The 19,721-nt window shown below is 39.3% G+C and overlaps 2 protein-coding genes and 1 long non-coding RNA gene across 3 annotated transcripts; 1 reads left to right on the top strand and 2 right to left on the bottom strand.

The window, feature by feature from the left end:
- Window positions 1-2,793: 2,793 nt before the first annotated feature.
- eaf1 (ELL associated factor 1) lies at window positions 2,794-6,849 on the bottom strand. The gene is made up of 6 exons (XM_072393772.1): window positions 6,566-6,849; window positions 5,029-5,123; window positions 4,609-4,745; window positions 4,255-4,427; window positions 3,809-4,021; window positions 2,794-3,314 (listed from the first exon to the last, which is right to left on the bottom strand). Exons 1-6 carry the CDS (start codon window positions 6,666-6,668, stop codon window positions 3,265-3,267), a joined length of 771 nt encoding a protein of 256 aa, XP_072249873.1. The 5' UTR covers window positions 6,669-6,849; the 3' UTR covers window positions 2,794-3,264.
- Window positions 6,850-7,059: 210 nt separating this feature from the next.
- On the top strand, window positions 7,060-11,748 carry mettl6 (methyltransferase 6, methylcytidine). Its single transcript, XM_072393771.1, has 5 exons — window positions 7,060-7,500; window positions 8,100-8,234; window positions 8,921-9,091; window positions 9,434-9,575; window positions 9,976-11,748. The coding sequence occupies exons 1-5, from the start codon at window positions 7,195-7,197 to the stop codon at window positions 10,125-10,127; spliced, it is 906 nt and encodes a 301-aa protein (XP_072249872.1). The 5' UTR covers window positions 7,060-7,194; the 3' UTR covers window positions 10,128-11,748.
- A 942-nt stretch (window positions 11,749-12,690) lies between these two features.
- LOC140315634 (uncharacterized) lies at window positions 12,691-18,347 on the bottom strand. The gene is made up of 2 exons (XR_011917273.1): window positions 18,048-18,347; window positions 12,691-13,519 (listed from the first exon to the last, which is right to left on the bottom strand). It is a non-coding gene; the product is annotated as an uncharacterized lncRNA (long non-coding RNA).
- Window positions 18,348-19,721: the final 1,374 nt, after the last annotated feature.

Here is a 19,721-nt window from a genome sequence, read left to right as displayed (position 1 = left end):
TGACATTTGAAAACTTTTAATACACTTCAAATTTCTACAAACTAAATTCACATACACAAAGTGTGCTAAAATAAAAAACATGAGAACGAAACAAACAAACACAACAAAGTCCACAAGACAACAAAACTGTGTTGTGAGAATTAAACATTTTTCAGTGGAAATACCGGAGAGCAAAAGGTTTGCGTCCATGTGTTTCATTCACCATCCACTGACAGCTGATGCATAAAAACAGGATGGCAACTGGAGGCTGCAATGACACTTCAATTAGAATGTTGATATTTTCAAATAAGAATGAATAATTTTATATTTGGACAGCAGAAAACTAATAAATCATAGTAAATTATTTACTCATTTGGAATCAGACAGAATCCGAAGCAGTTACCCAGAAAGTAATGCAGCTATTTTAGACTGAGATACGTTTGAAGCTGCCAGCTACACATATTTCATACAACTGTGTGATAAACCACGCTGTTATCTTAATCTAAAAGCCCTAAACACTACAAGTTCCTAACCATGATCATGATTTGATGTTTCACTCAATGACATCGCTCCTTGTTGAACGCACTGATGTACAACACTGTACTATACAATAAGCAAAACCAAACCGCAATCGTTTCTGCAGATAAAGGGAAACATCGCTGACATCATTACTTGTACTGGATGAACAAACAGTCTAAGATCAAGTTAAACGAATACAGTTGCACATTGGCATGCCTTCACATCTTTTATATTAGGAGTTCATCTCTTTGGCATTTTCAGAAAAATGACACATTCATCCTCTTTTGTAAACTGAAATGCTGTAAGGCATTGAAAAATACTAAGATGTAGTATAGTTGGATCAAAAAATATGACATTCTCTGTTCGGGGGAAACAAAACAACACAAGTCAGAAACAAACAAAAACTGCTGCATGCATCTTTATCAATTTTCAGGTTGTTTTTCTTTTAACAAACAAGATTTTTGTAAATCGCCAGTGCTGAAGTCCCTTTAAATCTAGACCCTTCATACAGTTAGTGAGACAATAATTGACCTCAACTTGTCAGTTTTTGTCTCTGGAGGGTTTGGCATCATTGATAATTCTCCACGGTGCTTGATTCACAAACCAAACTAACATGAAAAGATCCTAGAAACACTGCTGAGAAAAGATGAAGGGCGATTATGTCATTATGCTGATGACATAATTGATAACACTGCTATTAGCTTCGCAGGTTAACTGTAAATTTCAGCTTATTCAAGCTCACCAATTTTTGATTCTCCAGCTCCATATAAAAAAAAAAAAACTGTGGTTGACTTTTTTAGTTTCTAATCTACATGTTCTGCTGTTTCCAGAGAAATGAGGCTGATGCTCTCCGAGTGCATTGTGTCTTGTACCACATGACAATTAATGTAAGTAACCGAGTAGTTGGTGACAGGAGAAAGCGGATAAGGAGTCTTAGTCTTTCTCAGGAGTTGGAAAACCAAACCAAAGCTGAACCCAGAGTCATCCCAAACTTTCAGTAAACTGATTGCTGTCAACATAATGATACCGCCATAGTCAAAACGTGCCAGAGTTTCTGTATGTTTTTTTGCCTTTTCTGCCCCCGTGTGGTGAAAAAAAAAGATAAATGAACAACTGCAACAGGATGCAGTTCTTTTTCAAGTCAACTAGCCACTTTAATGTTGGCAAGTGTAATTTACAGCAAGTTACTGAGAAACGCTAGCAGTTAAAAAGGCTATTAGAAACAGGTACTTTCTAATGACTATGGCAGACTTTATGGTTGACAAGAGCAGCTGGTAAAGTAAGAGGTGGAGTGTAAAAAGACTGCAGTCAAGTCGACATCACTTTAGTAATGTGTGTTCGCTCACAACAGTGGCTGATCTTTTAGAAAGAATGATTCATTCTTTGTTCTTTCTTGAGAATAATATCAACCTTACCAGGAGTGTGAAAAGGAAAATGAAAAGGATGAAAAAAAAACACATGACTCTTTGATTACTTATTCTCTCATAACAGTAACTCTTGAACTAAACTGTTCTTGCAGCTGTGCTGGAAATGAACATTTTCGTGTAAGATGCTCATATAAAATGACAGCCAGAAAAGGAAATAAGACTGAATATATCCCCTTCAGGAGAGATAACGATGTTAGATAAGAGATCTGAGGATTTATGGATAAAAACATACCTCATATCAAGTATGTCAGTGAAGCCCTCAGCCAAATAAGGTAGAGTTGTGTCACGTTACAGGTTCCGAGCTTCAGGTTTTAATGCTATGCGATGTGATATTCTTAAGCGCCTGCAAAATTTGGATAAGATTTCTAACCCGCATGCTTTCACCATCATGTATCCTTCCAAATTAGCACCGTGCAGGGCTGCATCAAGTCGAACTCACCTAAAGTTTTGTGGCAATCAAATAAGTTAAGGGAGCAGATAGATACTGTGATTACCAGTGTTCTCATTAGTTTAAAAACCTTTAAACTTCCTACGTAATTTAGGTGAGAACTGTAAATAATAACTTTCCCCATTCCACAGAAATTCAACAGTACTTGGGAAACTAGCTAAAAAGTAATACTGCTGAAGTGTCACTTTTCTTTCTTATTATAAACAGATGCAGAAGACCAGAAATCAAGTTTGACAAGCTCGGGTCCCACACTTTCACTGGACTGTCAAATGTAGATTAAATACATCTCTAAAAAATCTAACTGTGTTCGTACTGTCTTCCAGAGTAACTTTCGGCCTCCTCTGAGGACTGATGATACAGACTAGGTAGAGTGGATGAGTAGTTTTGGGGAGCAGTAGGGTTTGTTTTTCTCTTTTCAGAAAATGATCGAATAAAACCTGCCTTGTTATTTAATGAAGAAATCATTAACTTGATGTACTGACCTTTGGTGTGGGAAAAACCTGTTTGTTTGTTTTTATGTATTTGTTTGTATTATTTTGAGTAAATTTAAAGACTGTATCTTGCTCATGCTACCATTAAAAGCAAAACCCATCAAACACAGACAAAACAAGTTGATAAAACTAGCTTCTTTAAGTACTTAAAATATTTTTGAACACTCTAATATATAATCTTCCAAGCCTCTCAGGTAAAACTATCTTTTTCTTAAGTTACAAACCAAAATATACATCTAATAAAAAATACACTCCGGGCTGGTCATCTTTAAGAGTATACTAAAATAAATTTAAAAATACAGTCAGAACAAGATGTAAAGCTGAGGTAAAGGAACACAGCAAAGGAACAAGTGAACCAGGCAAAGAGGAGTGTGGAGAGGGACAGACTGACCAGATGAGTTCAGTCGTCATCGCTGTCACTGCCCGACTCACTGAGCTGAAGATCATTTCCTGTGAAAACCAGAGGACAAAACAGCAGGTGAGAAAAGGATTTTCCTTTTAAAAATGTCATTAAACATGACAAACATTGATCCAGTACACAGACACCAAAGGGGTCTCTTCATGTCAATCTCTAGCTTGAGCACAAATGATGAGTGTTTTCATGACAGAATACAAATTCAGTTGTTTGGAGCCACAGCACACGAACAAAATAACGTGCTTTTAAACAATCAAAATCTACACTGACAAAGGTTTCTGTCTCTACATGAATAGACAGAAGAGACTGAACCTGATCTCAAGGTGCTTTCGCTGATAAGCACATAATTACCATGCAACCGAGTAATCTAAACATCTAAACATGAAAGTTATTAAGCCGATCTCTATCATAAAGAGTATTCAATGCCGTGGTCGCACAGAGATGCTAGGACCAGGATAAACTGCAGAAAAACAAATGCTTGCCTGAATTCCAACACTTGGAAGACAAAATATAACTCTGAGATACTCACGGAGTGTGTTCATGAGCTGGTTGTTGCCTTGCTGTCGGTCGGCTCCTCCGTTGGCCATGGGGAGGCAGCTGGGAGAGGTCTGGCTGAGCGGTCGCGGGGCGTCTTGCTCACCGTCACTGCTGCTGCTGTCGTCGCCGCTACCTGAGGCGCTGGCTGAGTCGGAGGAGCTGCTGCTGCTCATTTGCTCAATCACCTCCACCTCCGCTCGCAGCTCTGTCAACAGGAGTGGGGTGTCATCACGTGTAAAGTTTTCTTGTTTAACACTCCCCCAATGCATTCCACTGATACACATCGTGCATGCAAGATAAAACAAGTAATTTAGACCCTTTTGCATAAAACTTCCATTGGTTTACAACATACTACAGTGTAGTTGTATGTGACACATCGGTCAGTATAGTGTTTCTAGTCAATTATTATGAGACATGAGTGTCACTGAACCTGCTCACCTCTCTTTATGTCATCGAGCTGAGGCTCTGGGGAGGGGTTGTCTTTAGATGGTGAAGGGGAAGTTTTGATACCAATCCCGGGTTTGGTAGGGGCCCGGAACTGAGAGCTGGGTTGACTAGAACGAACTGACTGTTGCTCAATTCGAGCCTGGATCTTACTGCTACCCTCCGCTCTGTAATAAAACACATACAGCAGGTGAACCTACTATCAGTCCTCTGCCCATCAGCTATAATAATGTCCTCCTGGACAACCTAGTTTTACAAAGACATTGATTCAAGAGCAGCTCAGAATCACAATCACATCTCTCACAAGGGTTTTTATAGGTCTGAAAGTCTGAAGTATTGACCTCTCACCTTGTTTTCTTGACCTGGATGCTGCTGCTAAGCTTCTCCAGTACAAACTCTCCAGTGTCGTGGTTAATGATGAGCACACAATCTTTCTGATATGGCCGCTTGTTTCCTTTGAATACTGTCATTGGAGGTGTGGAGCCCTGGGAGAAAAACAAGAATCTAAATATCTTCTGTGTGAGTTCATTTAACTACAAATTACAGTGAAATAAATAAATCACACTGGTTAATCATATGTGAGCCAGTTTCGATCTAGATGAACTTAGTATTTCAGCTGACTTGGCGCTACTGCACCTCCTCTTTTCACTGAGCACTGCAACAAATCAGCTCAAATAATGCAAGTTTAAGTGTGTGTTAAATATGTAACCAGGAGAGGGAATAAAAAGGAATTTCTTGCTCGAAAGTGAAAACAACATGGTCTCTTACAGGAATATGAGGTAGCGTTATGGTAACTTCATCTCCTTTTCCAACTTGTAGCTCTCCCTCACAGCTCGTGTCGATAGATGCTGGTTTGAAGTCATCTGAGAGGAAATTATATTAGATGTCAGCCAGTCGCTTGATGAGTTCTGCTTACGACTGCCTGTTCATTTAAAATTTTGAGATGGTGGTGGACTTGCTGGCATTGAAATATGAAAGCAAAAAATGGATAAAAAAACTATTTCTATTCATTTCTTTACATCAATATTTTTCCATAAGGGTCTTGGTTTGTCATGAATTCTGACCCAAGGAGGTAAGGTAGGCCATGTAAAATAAGAAAAAGTGTGATGGTAATTACAATGAAATATTCTAAGAGGAATCTTTGGGTGTTATTACAACATGTACAATCCACCCAAACGCTAACACAGACCGAGGCAGCACTAATCCACAGAGGCCCCACCTGGGGGGGCTGATGAAGCCGACACAAAACTAAATGATTGAATATGCTGATAAACTGAGTTTTTGTGTCCAGCAAGCCCTCTCTTTAGATCTGTCAACAGAAGGTCATTCTTGTAGTTTCAATGAAAAAAAAAACTACAAAAATTCAATCTCAAACTAATTTTTCACATTTTAGGGCTATTCCCTTTAGTAACACATGTTCTTCCAGGCCAACAGAAAGTTTATTTGGTAGCGATCCAAAAGAGTCCACATTTAACTAGCTCAAAATATATTGTTTCTAAGAATGTAATTTAACAGTGTGTTTTAAAAATATTTATTTGTAATCACTATATTGCAATAAAATGTATGAAATGTTACAATACACATCTTTAAAGGCATTTTTCTCATATTCTGAGACAGAAATCTCCTCTTCAGTTGCAACAGCATACCGTAAGTTTTCCAAATGATATTCTTCATATTTTTACAGAGATGTCTTAGTATATAATTCATGGTCTGGTTTACACACATATTGATCCTTATAATATGACAAGAATGTTTTTCACTATCAGTGGACAGTATTTTCTAAGAAATTATAGATAAAATCACCTCTTTCAAAACATTTGACTCTAGTATGTGAACAAAATACAAACTTTTAACTATAATAATTTGAATTTAGATTAAGAACTTGGCTTTGCTTCTTTGCTTGATCCAATGTTCAGATTCCTGCTCAGAAAATACATATACAAATCAGCACAAATTTTGATGTATATTACCTGATTTTCATATTTGTTACAATAATGTTATAAAACCTATAAAATACAAAATGTCTTTATATACAAACTGTGAATTGTATTACTTATCGTAGTGTACCCTGAACAAGTAATGTATATTCAGTAGCAACAAAGACAGATAGATACTTTACTGTTTTTGTAAAGGATGCTGTAACATTATAGAAAAACATGGACTGACATATTCTATGTGAATTACAGAAAGTCATCAACTTTCACCGCGTTCACGTAAACAAACAACTCCATCACAGCAGTTAATTTAGCACTGTGCTTCATTGGCATTGTTTATGAAAGACATATGGTTGAACTCTCACACTCACATCTGATGGTGTGAAAGGAAGATTTTGGCCTCTTCTCAAAGCTTTCTCCAAGCTTCAAAACATGCTCCTCTTTATCAAGCAGCGGATTCGTACTCCCGTTCATGGTTCCGTTAGTCCAGTTTTATTCGAATTTACATATAAACGTAAATGTAAAAAAAAGCGCCAGGTTATATCTGACAACCTCAAGGAGGTCTAAGAAGCAGTCAACAATAACATAAAGTTAGCTTTCAAAGGCTAACCTTTAGCAAAACAACGCTTTCGTCACCCGACAGTTGCTTTTCCGCTTTTGGTCCGACTGTCAAATACCACCGAAACGAGGCCGCAAGCTGTAAGTACGTTCCACTTTCTTCTTTAAAATGTTGAACAAATGTAGCGAATAAATTATGTTTACAATCAAATAAATATAAACTATATTGTACTATTTACTTTTATATGATAATCAACTAAAAGTGTGACAGTGGCATAACTAATTTAGACAAGGAATCATGTTGTAGACGATACACGGAAGAATTTCATAAACGGACAAGATGGACTCTCTATTTATGAAAATGTAGCCAAGCATACAAAAAGCTAGTTTTTTTGTTAACGACTATTATCTGAGAAGGTAAATCCAGTATTTTGAAAGCAGCATGGCTCTGTCGACAAATGGCGTGGGCAGTGTTGATGTTAAACACAGCGAAAAAGTGGAATCCAGCGAGGAGAAGTCTCCATGCGTCCCCGGGCAAACCAAGACCTCCACCGCCAAAGATTTAACTCAGGAGGAGCTGGACGGTTCAAGCGGTGAGCGGACTCTGGTATCCGACTTCAAACAGATGAAGTTGGAGAAAGAAGCTCAGAAAAACTGGGACTTGTTTTACAAAAGAAACACGACGAATTTCTTTAAGGATAGGCACTGGACCACCAGGGAGTTTGAGGAGCTCAAAGCATGTCGAGAGGTGAGCCGACCAAGCTGTGATTCATAAAATGTTATGAGGCCAATAAACCGCAAAACCTCTCTGTTATAAAATTATATCTCATATGAGTTATGTCATTGTTAGATGATTCTTAGACCTCAAAATTACTGCCGTCCACACGCACGGAAAACGTGCTGCCTAACTTCACTTCTTCATATTTGGGATGTACCACTACTGTCACGAAAACAGGTCTCTGTGTTAGTCCTGCTAATGTACAGCCATACACTTAAATTTGTTGTCATGTTAAGGAGCCATAAAGATGCCTTCTAAAGCCATACAAAAATGTCATATAGCAAAACTGTGAGGTGTCTGGCTTGGAATCAGAGTAGTAAACTGCTCCTGGGCACTCGAGGACAGTTTCAGATCTGGGAATGCTCATTACAAAAGTCAGTGTACTTCAAAACATATAACATATTATAAGCACAGGTTCACAAACTTCTCCATTGTTGCTTAGGAGCAAGATGTATGTAAGCTTCTGTATTAAGCATTATATGAAGCAGAATTGCTAAAGATGAATAAAGTGATAATGAGTGGTGGTGTGGTTGTCTCTTCATTTAGTCTTTGTCGTGGCTTGTTTGCAGTTTGAGTCGCAGAAGCTGGTGCTGCTGGAAGCTGGCTGCGGGGTAGGAAACTGCATCTTCCCTCTGCTGGAAGATGACCTCAACATCTTTGTTTATGCCTGCGACTTCTCACCTCGAGCAGTTGAATTTGTCAGAGTAAGATGTTTTTCAGTTTACCTGTGCATTACATTTGTGCAACAAAAGTAGCCCAGGCTCTGTTCCATTGCATATTAGCCAGTTAGCCCAGAATGGCTTACAAGTGAAGAGATTTCAAGCTTCTGTACACACACAAAAAAAAAACATGTTCATAACTAATATACTAAATATATTTAAAGGAAAGAGTACACATAGAATAGCTTGTTAGGCCTGCTTTGATAGCAGTTGGTAGCTCGTTCTATCATCATGAAACTACAAATTAAAAGAGTCTGAGCTGAGACTGACTTTTGTGTCGAGATATAAGTTCTAGATATCCTGTCTGAGAGGAGCACAGTGGTCAAGAAGGATGAATGATAAGACAGATAACTGAACTCAGTTTAGATAACTGAAAGTCACACTGGAGCAAAACATTAATGACTTTGCTTAGGAATGTTGCTTAAGACTGTCATGCATAGCAAATATAATATATGAATAATATATAAAATATTATAAATAATATATATATTATTGATATTGCGTTGGGTGACCAATAGTTTGATTTTCAAGGCAGGACTGATATACTTTCACTGCTCTTGTAGTTTTATGATGACACTATGTTTTATTCTAGGACACTTGAGAAAATGTTTAATGCTAAACAAAGCACTGAATGATTTAATAAAGCCACTTTATCCCCTTTTGCTTGATAGCAAAATGATCTTTATTGCCCTGAGCGCTGCTGTGCCTTCCAGTGTGATCTAACTAAAGATGATCTGATGGAAAATGTACCAAAGAGCAGCGTGGATGTTGTCACACTCATCTTTGTCCTGTCGGCTGTCCATCCTGACAAGATGAAGCTGGTTTTGGAGAACATCAGCAGGGTGAGAGCAGAGGAAGCCAAGTGTGTCTATATACTGTATATATATATATGTGTGTGTGTGTGTGTGTGTATACACATATCTTCAGTTTAGTAGTTGTATAGTTTAGTTCCATATATAAAACCAAACTATATATTATATCTTTATATGCATGCCAAATCCAGTGTGCATACAATCAAAAGGATTGATTGTAATCGGACATTTGCAACTTCTTGCATTCCTTCCTTTCATTTACATTGAAACATGGTCATACATGTAGTGTCTTCTTTTTGATTAGCCTTTTTTTTTTTTACCTACATACAAACTCCCTGTAATTGTTTGATGTGTCTTACATATGGCTTTAAGGTGCTTAAGCCTGGTGGTATTGTCCTTTTCCGGGACTATGGCCTGCATGACCACGCCATGCTTCGTTTTAAATCTGGCAGTAAGCTGGGGGAGAACTTTTATGTTCGCCAGGATGGAACACGATCTTACTTCTTCTCTAAAGGTCAGTAAATTAATTTTTGGAAAATCATTTTTTTCTTCTTTTTTTGTCTTATTAGTTTGTTTACAAGTAAATAGACCAGGTTTGCACTGTCAGAAAGACAGATTGATAGAATACGCTTGTTTTGTAGAGCATTCGCCTCAGTTGTGTTTCAGTCTCCTCACTGTATACTTGTGGCAAGCTTGCAGTTAGCAATTTAGTATGCCAGTCGTCACTTGTTTCAAGAGCCATGAAATTATTAAATGACTGCAACAGTTACAAAATGATTCAGTGGTCAAATCTCATGTTTGTGTAAAGTCATGTATATCATCCTTTCACGACACACCAGAAATCATCTTAATCTTTATTCTAAATTGTACCCTCCTTCTGAAATTTAAGTCTTCTTTTTTTTAACGTCTTCCAGAGTTCCTGGCTAAGCTGTTTGAGGAGGCAGGCTTCCGATCTGTTACTAACGACTACGTCCTGAGAGAGACGGTCAACAAGAAGGAAGGTCTTTGTGTTCCGAGGGTGTTTCTGCAGAGCAAGTTCACCAAGCCTGGACAGCCACACACCTGAACACTTGGCCTTCTTACAGATCTACAAAGTCACTGCAAAAAACACACAATCATGCACAAAAAAAACATTATATATCCTGGGGCACTGGCAGCCAAAACAGTACCAGAAGGAGACTTGTGGCTTAAGTGACTCTGGGTCTGAATCTTTCAGACTGTGCAGGAGAAAAAGGTGGGTAAGGTGTATTTTATCACAGAAAATGCTGTCTTTTCTCAGCAGTCAGACATTTGCTTGCACCCAGAATCTTATTGGTTGAAATATGCTGAACTTTATGAATGAGAACAAAAGACATCTCAGAAGTTGTTCAGATAAGCCCCAATCTGAATAAAAAAAAGAATAGACAATCCAAACTCACTTTACTTTAGCTTCTTCACAGTTTGATCAGCTGGTAGTCTCACCCTGAGAAACTATTGTACTTCTATAAGCCTTAAAAAAAGATTTATTCTGTAAGCAAACAAGTATTTGAACTGCTGCACAGTATGTTTTTGTACAAATTTTTGTCTGGTTATATTAATAATAACTGCATTGTGCCATTTCAGAAAGCCTCACAACCTGATACAACCCACAGAAGTATATTCCTTATTAAATAAACTCAATTAACAGGTAGCTGCTTTTCACATATCTTAACATTCATTAGATTATTAATATTGCTTTGTCAAAGAAATTCAAATGACAGTAAATGTTTACATAATGGAGACTGGACAGGGGGAAATTAATAGAGGTGACAATGATCGTCTTTTTGACATGATCCAAGTTGGCCAGGCGAGTGCGCCCATGTCAAGTTAACGTGCACAACTAAGAATTAAAACGTGAATCTTCATCAGTGGCTGTCAGTGGTTTCAAGCCACACATAAGCTCACTCATAAGAATCATTCATACACGACCTTCAGCTATTAGTGAAAACGCTTAAATGGTACAATAGTAAATGATAATGCCATTTTCATAGAAAATCCAGTCCGTGTTCCTTTCCTTACAATTACATTTCTGCTTTCTGCTTAATTATAGTAAAGTTCTAATGAATATTCAGTCGGGTTTTGGAACGACACTGTTTAATTTTGATGAAGATTCTCAGTCATCCAGGTTATGGCAATGATAAGAGCTTGAATAAGGGCGCTACGTGCAGCTGAGTCCACTATGGTGAACCCTTAATGGTTTCTGTAAAGCATTTTGCAACTGATTCGAAATGTGGCTTCCTGTTCAGCAGCTGTGTCAGCCTCCGATTTCCTTCTTAAGAGCAAACGGAAAGTACCCAGTACGTCCACACACAATAAATATTGCACAGTGTTTGACAACATTTGAACATTTGAAGTGCCTTTTAGATATAAACATCAGTCTGTCTTGTTGTAAACATGATGTTGCTGTTGTCAAAAAAAGTCTAAATTAAAGAGTCACTGTCTTTTACTTCCTTTTTATCAAAATACAGCACATAAACACTCAAATGGTTATTTATTTGCATTAGAGGTCACATAGTATCCAAAGTTTCCTAAATACATTTACAATCTATTGTGTGTTGCGAAATCATTCAAAACTGTCATTCATTCATTCAAAGTCAACAAATGTGAACAAATACTTCTATAAAGTCTGCCAACATCTACACAGATATGTTTGTATTAACATAGCTTTTAGAAGAATGGAGTCATTTTGTCTGCCTTACTAATAAACTTTGGATATTTCTGTTTCTTATTTTAGTTTATTGAACTCATTGACAGTTTTTTAGAACTAAGATAATCCATATTTAAGCATTCTTATTTGTCCTCATACTGTTGCAAGTATTTGGTCTTAAGCCAACATGGAGCAAATGCTTAGACAGATTCAAGATATTTCAGTCTGTATTACAGACTACTCACTTTGCAAAAGGACGCAGTTGTTGAGGCAGCTTCCTGTACTGTGGTTTGCTCACACACCAGCCACAAACATAATGAAAAGCATATCAGTTAGAATGCTGAAGTGGACTCACATCTGCAGGACTATTCTTCATGGATATAACGGCAGTAAATATACAATCAATTCATATTTGCTGAATATAAGAAAGAGTATTGACAGTAAACAACCAAAGATTCTGTTTAATAAAGTCTTAATTTCTACTCTATGGAATCATCTGTAATGACAGAATGTGATTTTAAAAAACTATCTTTATGGGTGCATATTTTGTTAATCACATAATTCTAGTTCATTCCTGATGCTGTAATTGTAACAGATGTAGCTTGTGTGTTTGGGGTTGTTATGCATTTACAAAACAGTGACAGTGAAACTGCACGAGGACAGAGTTGCTGCCCTGGTCCTGATTTTAGTTGTTGCAGCTTTGCACTCCCTTATTCAACCATTGTTCCTCAGATAACTAGCACAGGAAAATCAGAACGTACTTGAGGTATTTGTTTGCACCACTGTCTTTGTCTGCTTTAGAAACGTGTAAATAACTTGTTTTAATAAGTCATCTTTGCAGTTCAGTGCCTGTGAAAAATGTATTTTTTCCAAATGATTTTGTCTATCCCATTTTTTTTCCAAACCAGAGTTTACAAGATTTGCAGTTTTATAAAGAAATTAAGATACATGTGCCCATGCAACATATTCTTATAATCAATTTAATTATGCATAAACCATAAAAATGTCCAATATTCACTTACAAAACACATACAACCAAATACATAATTGTACACCCCATATAAAGGACCAGTGACTGGATCAGTTTTAAATGTCCATTGCCTTTAAGATTTCTACAGCACGCTTTCTGGGCCATTTTATCGTTTAGCAGATAACACACTTTAAAGGTCTTTCTTCGGTTTGTTTGTCTTTAGCTTTCTGGTGTAAAAGGACAGTGAAATACATAGACAGATGCATACCATGAATTAAGCTTGATGAACAACTTAAGTGGCCACAATGGATGATGAAACATTCATATACAAATGGAAGTTCCAATGTAATCATTTTTTTATTATTATTTATTTACTCAAGGGACTAAGAATGAATGTGATTATTCAATCAAAATCTAAAACTTGAAAAAAATGTGATAACTTATAATAACCACAGTTTTAATTACTCTGTTATGTCAGTGTCTTTAACTTTGATTGTGATTAAATGTCCCATTGCTGTCTCTCCACCGTTGCATACAGCCTTGCATTGAAATTCACCAGCGTCCTCTGATGTCACATTGAGAATCTCTGTCTCAACCAGTCTGTGTCTCATGTCTTCCTTGATCGTCTCACTCACTGTGGTGACATACTTCCTGGGGTCAGTAAGCTCAATGCTTTCCTCAGTGCTTCCCTTTTTGATCTTATGCCATACGGCATGCACCTCATCACAATGTGCAAAGTCATACACTGCTTTGCAAGCTAGTTTGGCTGATGAACCTTTAACATGTCTGAAGGTCTGCTGTTTGTAGTTGACCTCCAAGGTACCTGAAACATGAAGAAACCAATGTGAAGTACAAACAAAATAAGTCATCCTGCAGTTTAAACTTTGTTTCACTCTGACACATACATGTTTTCCTTTCCACATCTTACAGGAAGTAGTTGACATTTCTTAGTGTTATGTAAAAATATCAAAATCTCTCCTCATAGCTGTCTGAAAAATATACATTAACCAGCTGCAAGTTACTTAGTCTGAGTAAATGCAAAATGCAATCACACATGGAAGCCTTAAAACAAGATCTAAACCAATCCCCTTACTTGAAATACCATAAAACCTGACTACTACTCCCTTTTCATTCTCAGAGAGAATTTGATAGTCACATTTTATGATAAAGGAAGATTTAAAATGGCTCTGCAGCTAGAGCAAGAGAAACTGCTGTTCTGTCTATTTGGATCTGCTGAGGGATCCAGTGACTATTCCCTGTGGGCACACCTTCTGCATGAGCTCTATTGAAAGACGTTTGGAAGAAGAGAATCATAATAAAATCTATAGCTACCCTAACTGCAAACAGACTTTCACACCAAGGCCTGTTCTGGTAAAAAAAAAAAAAAAGTGCTGTCTTTGCTGATTTAACTCAGGAAAACTTCAGGAAGATCATTATTATGCCAAGTCTGGGGATGTAGCCTGTGATTCCTGCACTGGAAGAAAGCTGAACGCCCTCAAGTCATGTCTTTTGTGTCTAGTGTTCTTCTGTAAGCTCCACCTCCAGCCTTGTTATCTATCCCCAGCCTTTGAAAAGCACAAGCTGATCAAATCCTTTAAAAAATCTGCAGGAGAACCTGCTCTCATCATGAGGAGGTAGTGAAGATATTCTGCCGCAGTGATCAGCAAGCCATCTCTATATTGTGCCTCATGGATGAACACAAAGACCATGACACAGTCTCAGTTTAAGCGGGAAGAAAAGAGAGACAGACCACTTGGGATAAGTTGGGAAAGATCCAGCAGAGAATCCAAATTGTAGAGAGAGATGGGGAGGTGCTTCAGCAAGACTATCAATCACTCTGCTGAGGAGTGCAGAGAGGCAAGGATATCTTCACTGAGATAGTATCTGTCACTGAGAAAAAGAGGTCTGCTTTAAAGGAAAATATCAGATCCCAGCAGAGAGCAGAAATTAGATGGTTCAAAGAATTTGAGGAGAAGCTAGAGAAAGAGATTGTGGAGCTGTGGGAAATGAATGCTGAACTTGAGCAGCTCTCACACACTGATGACCACATTCAGTTTCTACATAAAAACCCTTTGGTATCAAATCTCTGTGAATGACTGGCTCCAGGCCCTCAGAAGAGAGAGTGATAGAAAATACTAAAAGTGAGGCCCAGAACTGTTCTGCTGTTGCAATGCTTGAACTAGAATGGGAAAGCATTGGTCTTTTCATGTTCCAAATACTCAAGGTCAGTTCATGGTTTCCACATCCACAAACAGTTTGGGACTTTGTTGATGAGGTTTATTTATACCAGTTTGGGTTAGCAGCACATGACAGGCCTCCGTGGAAAAGTTTCAGCACACAGACTTTTTGCACAAGTGGACCAGGAAACCATGAATTGAGTGTTTTTTTTTTTTTTTGTTTTTTTTTTTTTTAAATTTTTTTTTTTTTTTTTAAATTTTTTTTTTCCCCCTGTCCTGTTCAGCATTATGGCAGCAGAATTGTAGTCTGAATACCTTTGATGCCAAACAGATTTGCTTTGCCAAGGGAAGTTTTATAAATGTAAAGCTCCCCTTGATGCCCATTTATTTATTTCTGTTTACAATATATGACATGTAATAGAACTGAACCGGACCGGGGGACAAGGAAAGAAGAAGAGGAAAGAAGAGGAAACAGAACAAAAATAGAAACAAAAACCAGACAACCAGCTGCTACACCTGTAAAAAACAAAACAGACAACAATCCATGGCCTCTGAGGGGAATCCAGCCTTAGCGCCACCAGGAGCACCTGAAAGCAGACAAGCAGAGAAAAAACAAACACACAAACAAACAAAAACAAGCACAAGAAGCGGTAATCGCATACAACACAGCTGTGGATATAGATGACCTGAAACCACAGGATAACACATAAACTGCTTAGCGAGCATGCTACTGGGCTAATAAATGTGTGTGTGAGAACATGCAACACCCATGGCACAGGATCTACATGGTAACCGTGGTTAGTTATGAGTGTATAAGTGTACAGGGCCACAATCCACAGCCCCCCCCCAGCAATCAGAAGCAGGCAGAGAGGGCCACAAGACCCAGGCCACCAGCAGCCCCCACGGAGCACAGAACCCACGAAGCCCACCGCAGGGACAACCACGCATCCACCCAGAAGACTGCAGAGGAAGCCCCCGGATAGAGCCCCCATAAGCATAGGGCAGAGGCCCTCAGAGAGCCAGGGGCAACAGCCCACCGACCCCGCCAGGTCCCAGCCGCCCAGACATGGGCCGTGCACTGGACCCGGGCCCCGGGAGCCCGAGCGCCCCCAAACCCCCCGGCAGAGGCCCCACCCAATACCCAGGAGGGCCAAGTGCCCCAGACAGCCACGCAGTGGGTCAGCGCCTGCCCCAGCGCCCCTGGCCAAGTGCCCTGGGAGTCAAGACGTGCCCACAGGTGGGTGAAGTCGCGAGCAGCGGGGAGAGGCAACGCCGCCCCCCCATCGGGAGAAGCACAGGCAGGCCAGGCGACAGCAAGTCCCAGATCCAGGCCCAATCATTACCACACACACTTTCACGTCCCATACATCCACACGTCCTCCCTCCCTCGACTCCACTGGGGTGTAGTGCAGCGGGCACACCAGGGGGCCAGCAGCCCCCCAGCCACCACAGACCCCGAACCAGCAGAACAATTAATTAATCCTCTTGGCCCCTCCCGCCCCGAGCAGCAACCAGGAAGCAGGGGTGTGGGAAGAAGACCCCTCCCCTCACCCTTCTGGCTCTTCAATATTTTCTAATAGTGAGCGATTAAAATTGAGGGGCAGCCCAACTTGTAGGACTGGGAGCGCGGCCCTCTGGGCAGCCTACATACCCAAAGAGCCCCGCCCACCAGATGCCACTCAGTGTAACCACCCCCCAAGACCTAATGTGTGTGTGTGAGTGTGTGTTTGATAAGTAGTAATGTCTAAGGTGTAATTAAAACAGGGGCGGGGAACTGCAGAGTGCAACCAAAGGGGACCACCTACGTGGCCCCATCCACTACACCCCACCGAACACACACGCCCCCAAAACCCTTCATGTGTGAGTGTGTGCTGTGTACAGGAGCCAGAAGGGAGAGGGGTATGGGGATATACACCGGGGGGAGCTACTCTTCCCCGGAGAAGGCAGCCAGGGACTGGCTGCAATAGGCATCCCCGCTACCTGGGAGCCAACCCAGGGCAGGAGGGGCTGATGTCCACCAGGCTCGGGGCCTGCAGCGACCATATTGCGGGAGCTACTGTACCCCCAGAAGGTACCCATCCCGCCCCACCCCACCCCGGAGGACCTCTACAAACAACAAACAAACAACAACAAAAAACAAACAAACAAACCTCCCGGTCACACCAGTCGCAGCAGCCCGGGCCTGAGACCCACCATCACACAGGCCACCCCTCCCCCCCCAACAGGGGAAAAGCACCGCCCCCCCCCCACCGCACGCCCCAACACCCTGAAAAAAAAACAACCATCTGCGGACACCTTGGAGGTCCCAGAGCAACAAGCCCGGCACCAGGACCTGCACCAACCCACCCATACTGTGGCGCGTCCAGGACAACCCAGCCCCTCCAGGCACACGCAGGGCCCCCCCCCGGGCGCAAGGCAGCGCCCAGCCACCAGGGCCCAGGCCCAGCACCACCAGAATTGAGTGTTAATGATATTAGAAGTAGTGATACTGCAACACTGTGGTAAATATGACCCTGAGACTTGAAATTTAAATAAGTTTTTATTTTTAAAAAATCATTGTTTGTTTTTTTTGTTTTAACATTTTAGAGTTTGTCTGTACTATTTGCATTTCAGTAGATGGGTTAAATCATTTGGAAATCTTTGAATTTAGTTTTTTATTTCTACACTAATCACAGCATGCCAACATTAATGGTAACAAAGTTAAAGATTTGCCCTAGCTTCTGTTTTCTTTACTACTATTTCTCTCTTTGTCGTGTCATGTCTTAAATCCATATAAATACAGTAAAGATTTTTTATGAATAAAGTTTTTTTTATGAATGAAGTATTTATGTAATATTTTGATGTAAAATGTAAAAAGAACAAATATGCTTTTACGTGTAAGCTTTTTTCAGTAAATCTTTTACGATATTTGCAACGTGGTGAAAGGCACAGGTCACACTGACATTTCCGTCATTCCAACTACGTTCCAAAATGTTTGACGACACAAGTTAAAAACTAAAAACTGTTCAACTATTTTCATGATCTACTCTAGTTTATAATTGTATCAGGTTATGATTATTAAAACAGACGGATTACCCTTTTTTTCAGATAAGATGACGTATTTTTCTTCTGACAACACCGCATTGTATCAAAAAAGTGTTAAGAAGCTCATAGATCAAAAATGCGTTTACTAACCTGCCTCCTGAGCAGACAAAAGACACAAAGTCATCAACAGTACTGTAAGTCCGGTACAGAAAGCCATTCTCCACACTGGGAGGACACACCACACTAAAGATGAGCACAGGGACCACTGCACAAGCTACAAATGTCACGCTCAGTTTTAGATTTCACATTTGCTGAGAAGCACAAATGCCACTGCCTGCTTTGTGTAAGTGTTGGTGTGTGGGTGGGGGATTGTATATGTCTGTGCTCTGTGATGCAGCAGTGTCTGCAATCATTCTGACAACCGAAGTGTTAGCTTTTCCTTATGATCTCTTCTGTGTCTGTTGTTCTAATCTGTCTTTAAAAACACATTTGATCAACCATATGTACTGTATGTCTGCAGTTTATCATATAATTATTTTCATAATTACAGTTTAATTTAAAACATCACATCCCTTGCACATTATCACTGCATCAGAACTACCTTATTTTATACAGGGTGAAATTGAAATGGTCAATGGCTCTTTTTAAATTGCTGCACCATTACTCTCATGTACTGACAGTCCCTTTACAGAAAAAAAATTGCATTTTAGTTCTGAAAACAGTATGAGTAAATAAGTACATTTTTTATGACCAATTGCCTTACAATGAGAAATAAAAATAGAAAAAACACAACATTTGAGACAAGGATATCAAGACACTTAGAAAAACAATGTAAAATGTAATAACAACATAAGATAATAGGAAAATAGAGATTTAAAAAAGTTTAGCTAGCTAACACAGTGATTAGGTTGTGAAACCGTCTGTGCTAAATGGAGAATGCACAACAAACTACACATTACAAAAAACTACAAAAAATCACAAATGTCATTCTCATTTGTTTTCTCTATCAAGGCACAAAGTCCTTATACATGTTATACTATAGGCTATATATATATATGAAGGGGAATTTAAATTGCAGAAGTATTGAGAGGAACACCACAGATTAAGTGGAAACACATTAAAAATATCAACACAGGATATGGAGTCATAAGAGAAGTATAACAATCTAGTAAATAATGAGGATGTGGTTTTTTATGTGCTGAAAGAACCATTAGATCATTAGGTTTATGTTTATGATTATGTGATGCAATGAGACAAAGCTAACATCTTTCACTGGTATTTCACAGCAAAGTCTTCAGGAAGGAGGAATGCCTACAGCTCCCCTTTGTGGAGCATTTGAGCACTGCAGTGTCTGCAAATCGTACTGGAAAACAAAGGGTCCTCATGGTATTGTTTGCAGAGTGCTGTTTGCTTCTCCTAATGTTTACATTTCCTGTAACAAAAAAAAGTGTGCATTGAAAAATTAATTCCTTGAAATTCATGAAGACAACACAACTTATGTATCGTTGTGCCATCTCTGGTGAACACATAATGCGCAAAGAAAGACAGTTTGTGTAATGGAGTCTAAAGAAATGATAGTGTTTTATTACTTAATGTGAAAAATAGTTTAGTATAATTTGGATGGTATAAATTAAGATTTTGGTTAACTTGAAAACCCCATTGGAACCACTTCACTCATACCACTATAAACGCTGTTTGAGGCTTTGAACTCACTTGGGTAGAAAGAATGAATATTATCTGTTGTCTCATCAATTTGTTCCTGAAAACAAACACCTCACAAAGCTCAATTAGAATTCATTTATAGAGCTGTGAAAGAACAGATGT

This window comes from Leuresthes tenuis, unplaced genomic scaffold (genome assembly GCF_036924035.1).
Source record: "Leuresthes tenuis unplaced genomic scaffold, fLeuTen1.0.hap1 SCAF_10, whole genome shotgun sequence".
Taxonomy (NCBI): domain Eukaryota; kingdom Metazoa; phylum Chordata; class Actinopteri; order Atheriniformes; family Atherinopsidae; genus Leuresthes; species Leuresthes tenuis.
Note: the sequence above shows the minus strand (reverse complement) of the source record. Positions and strands in the feature narration are given on the sequence as shown.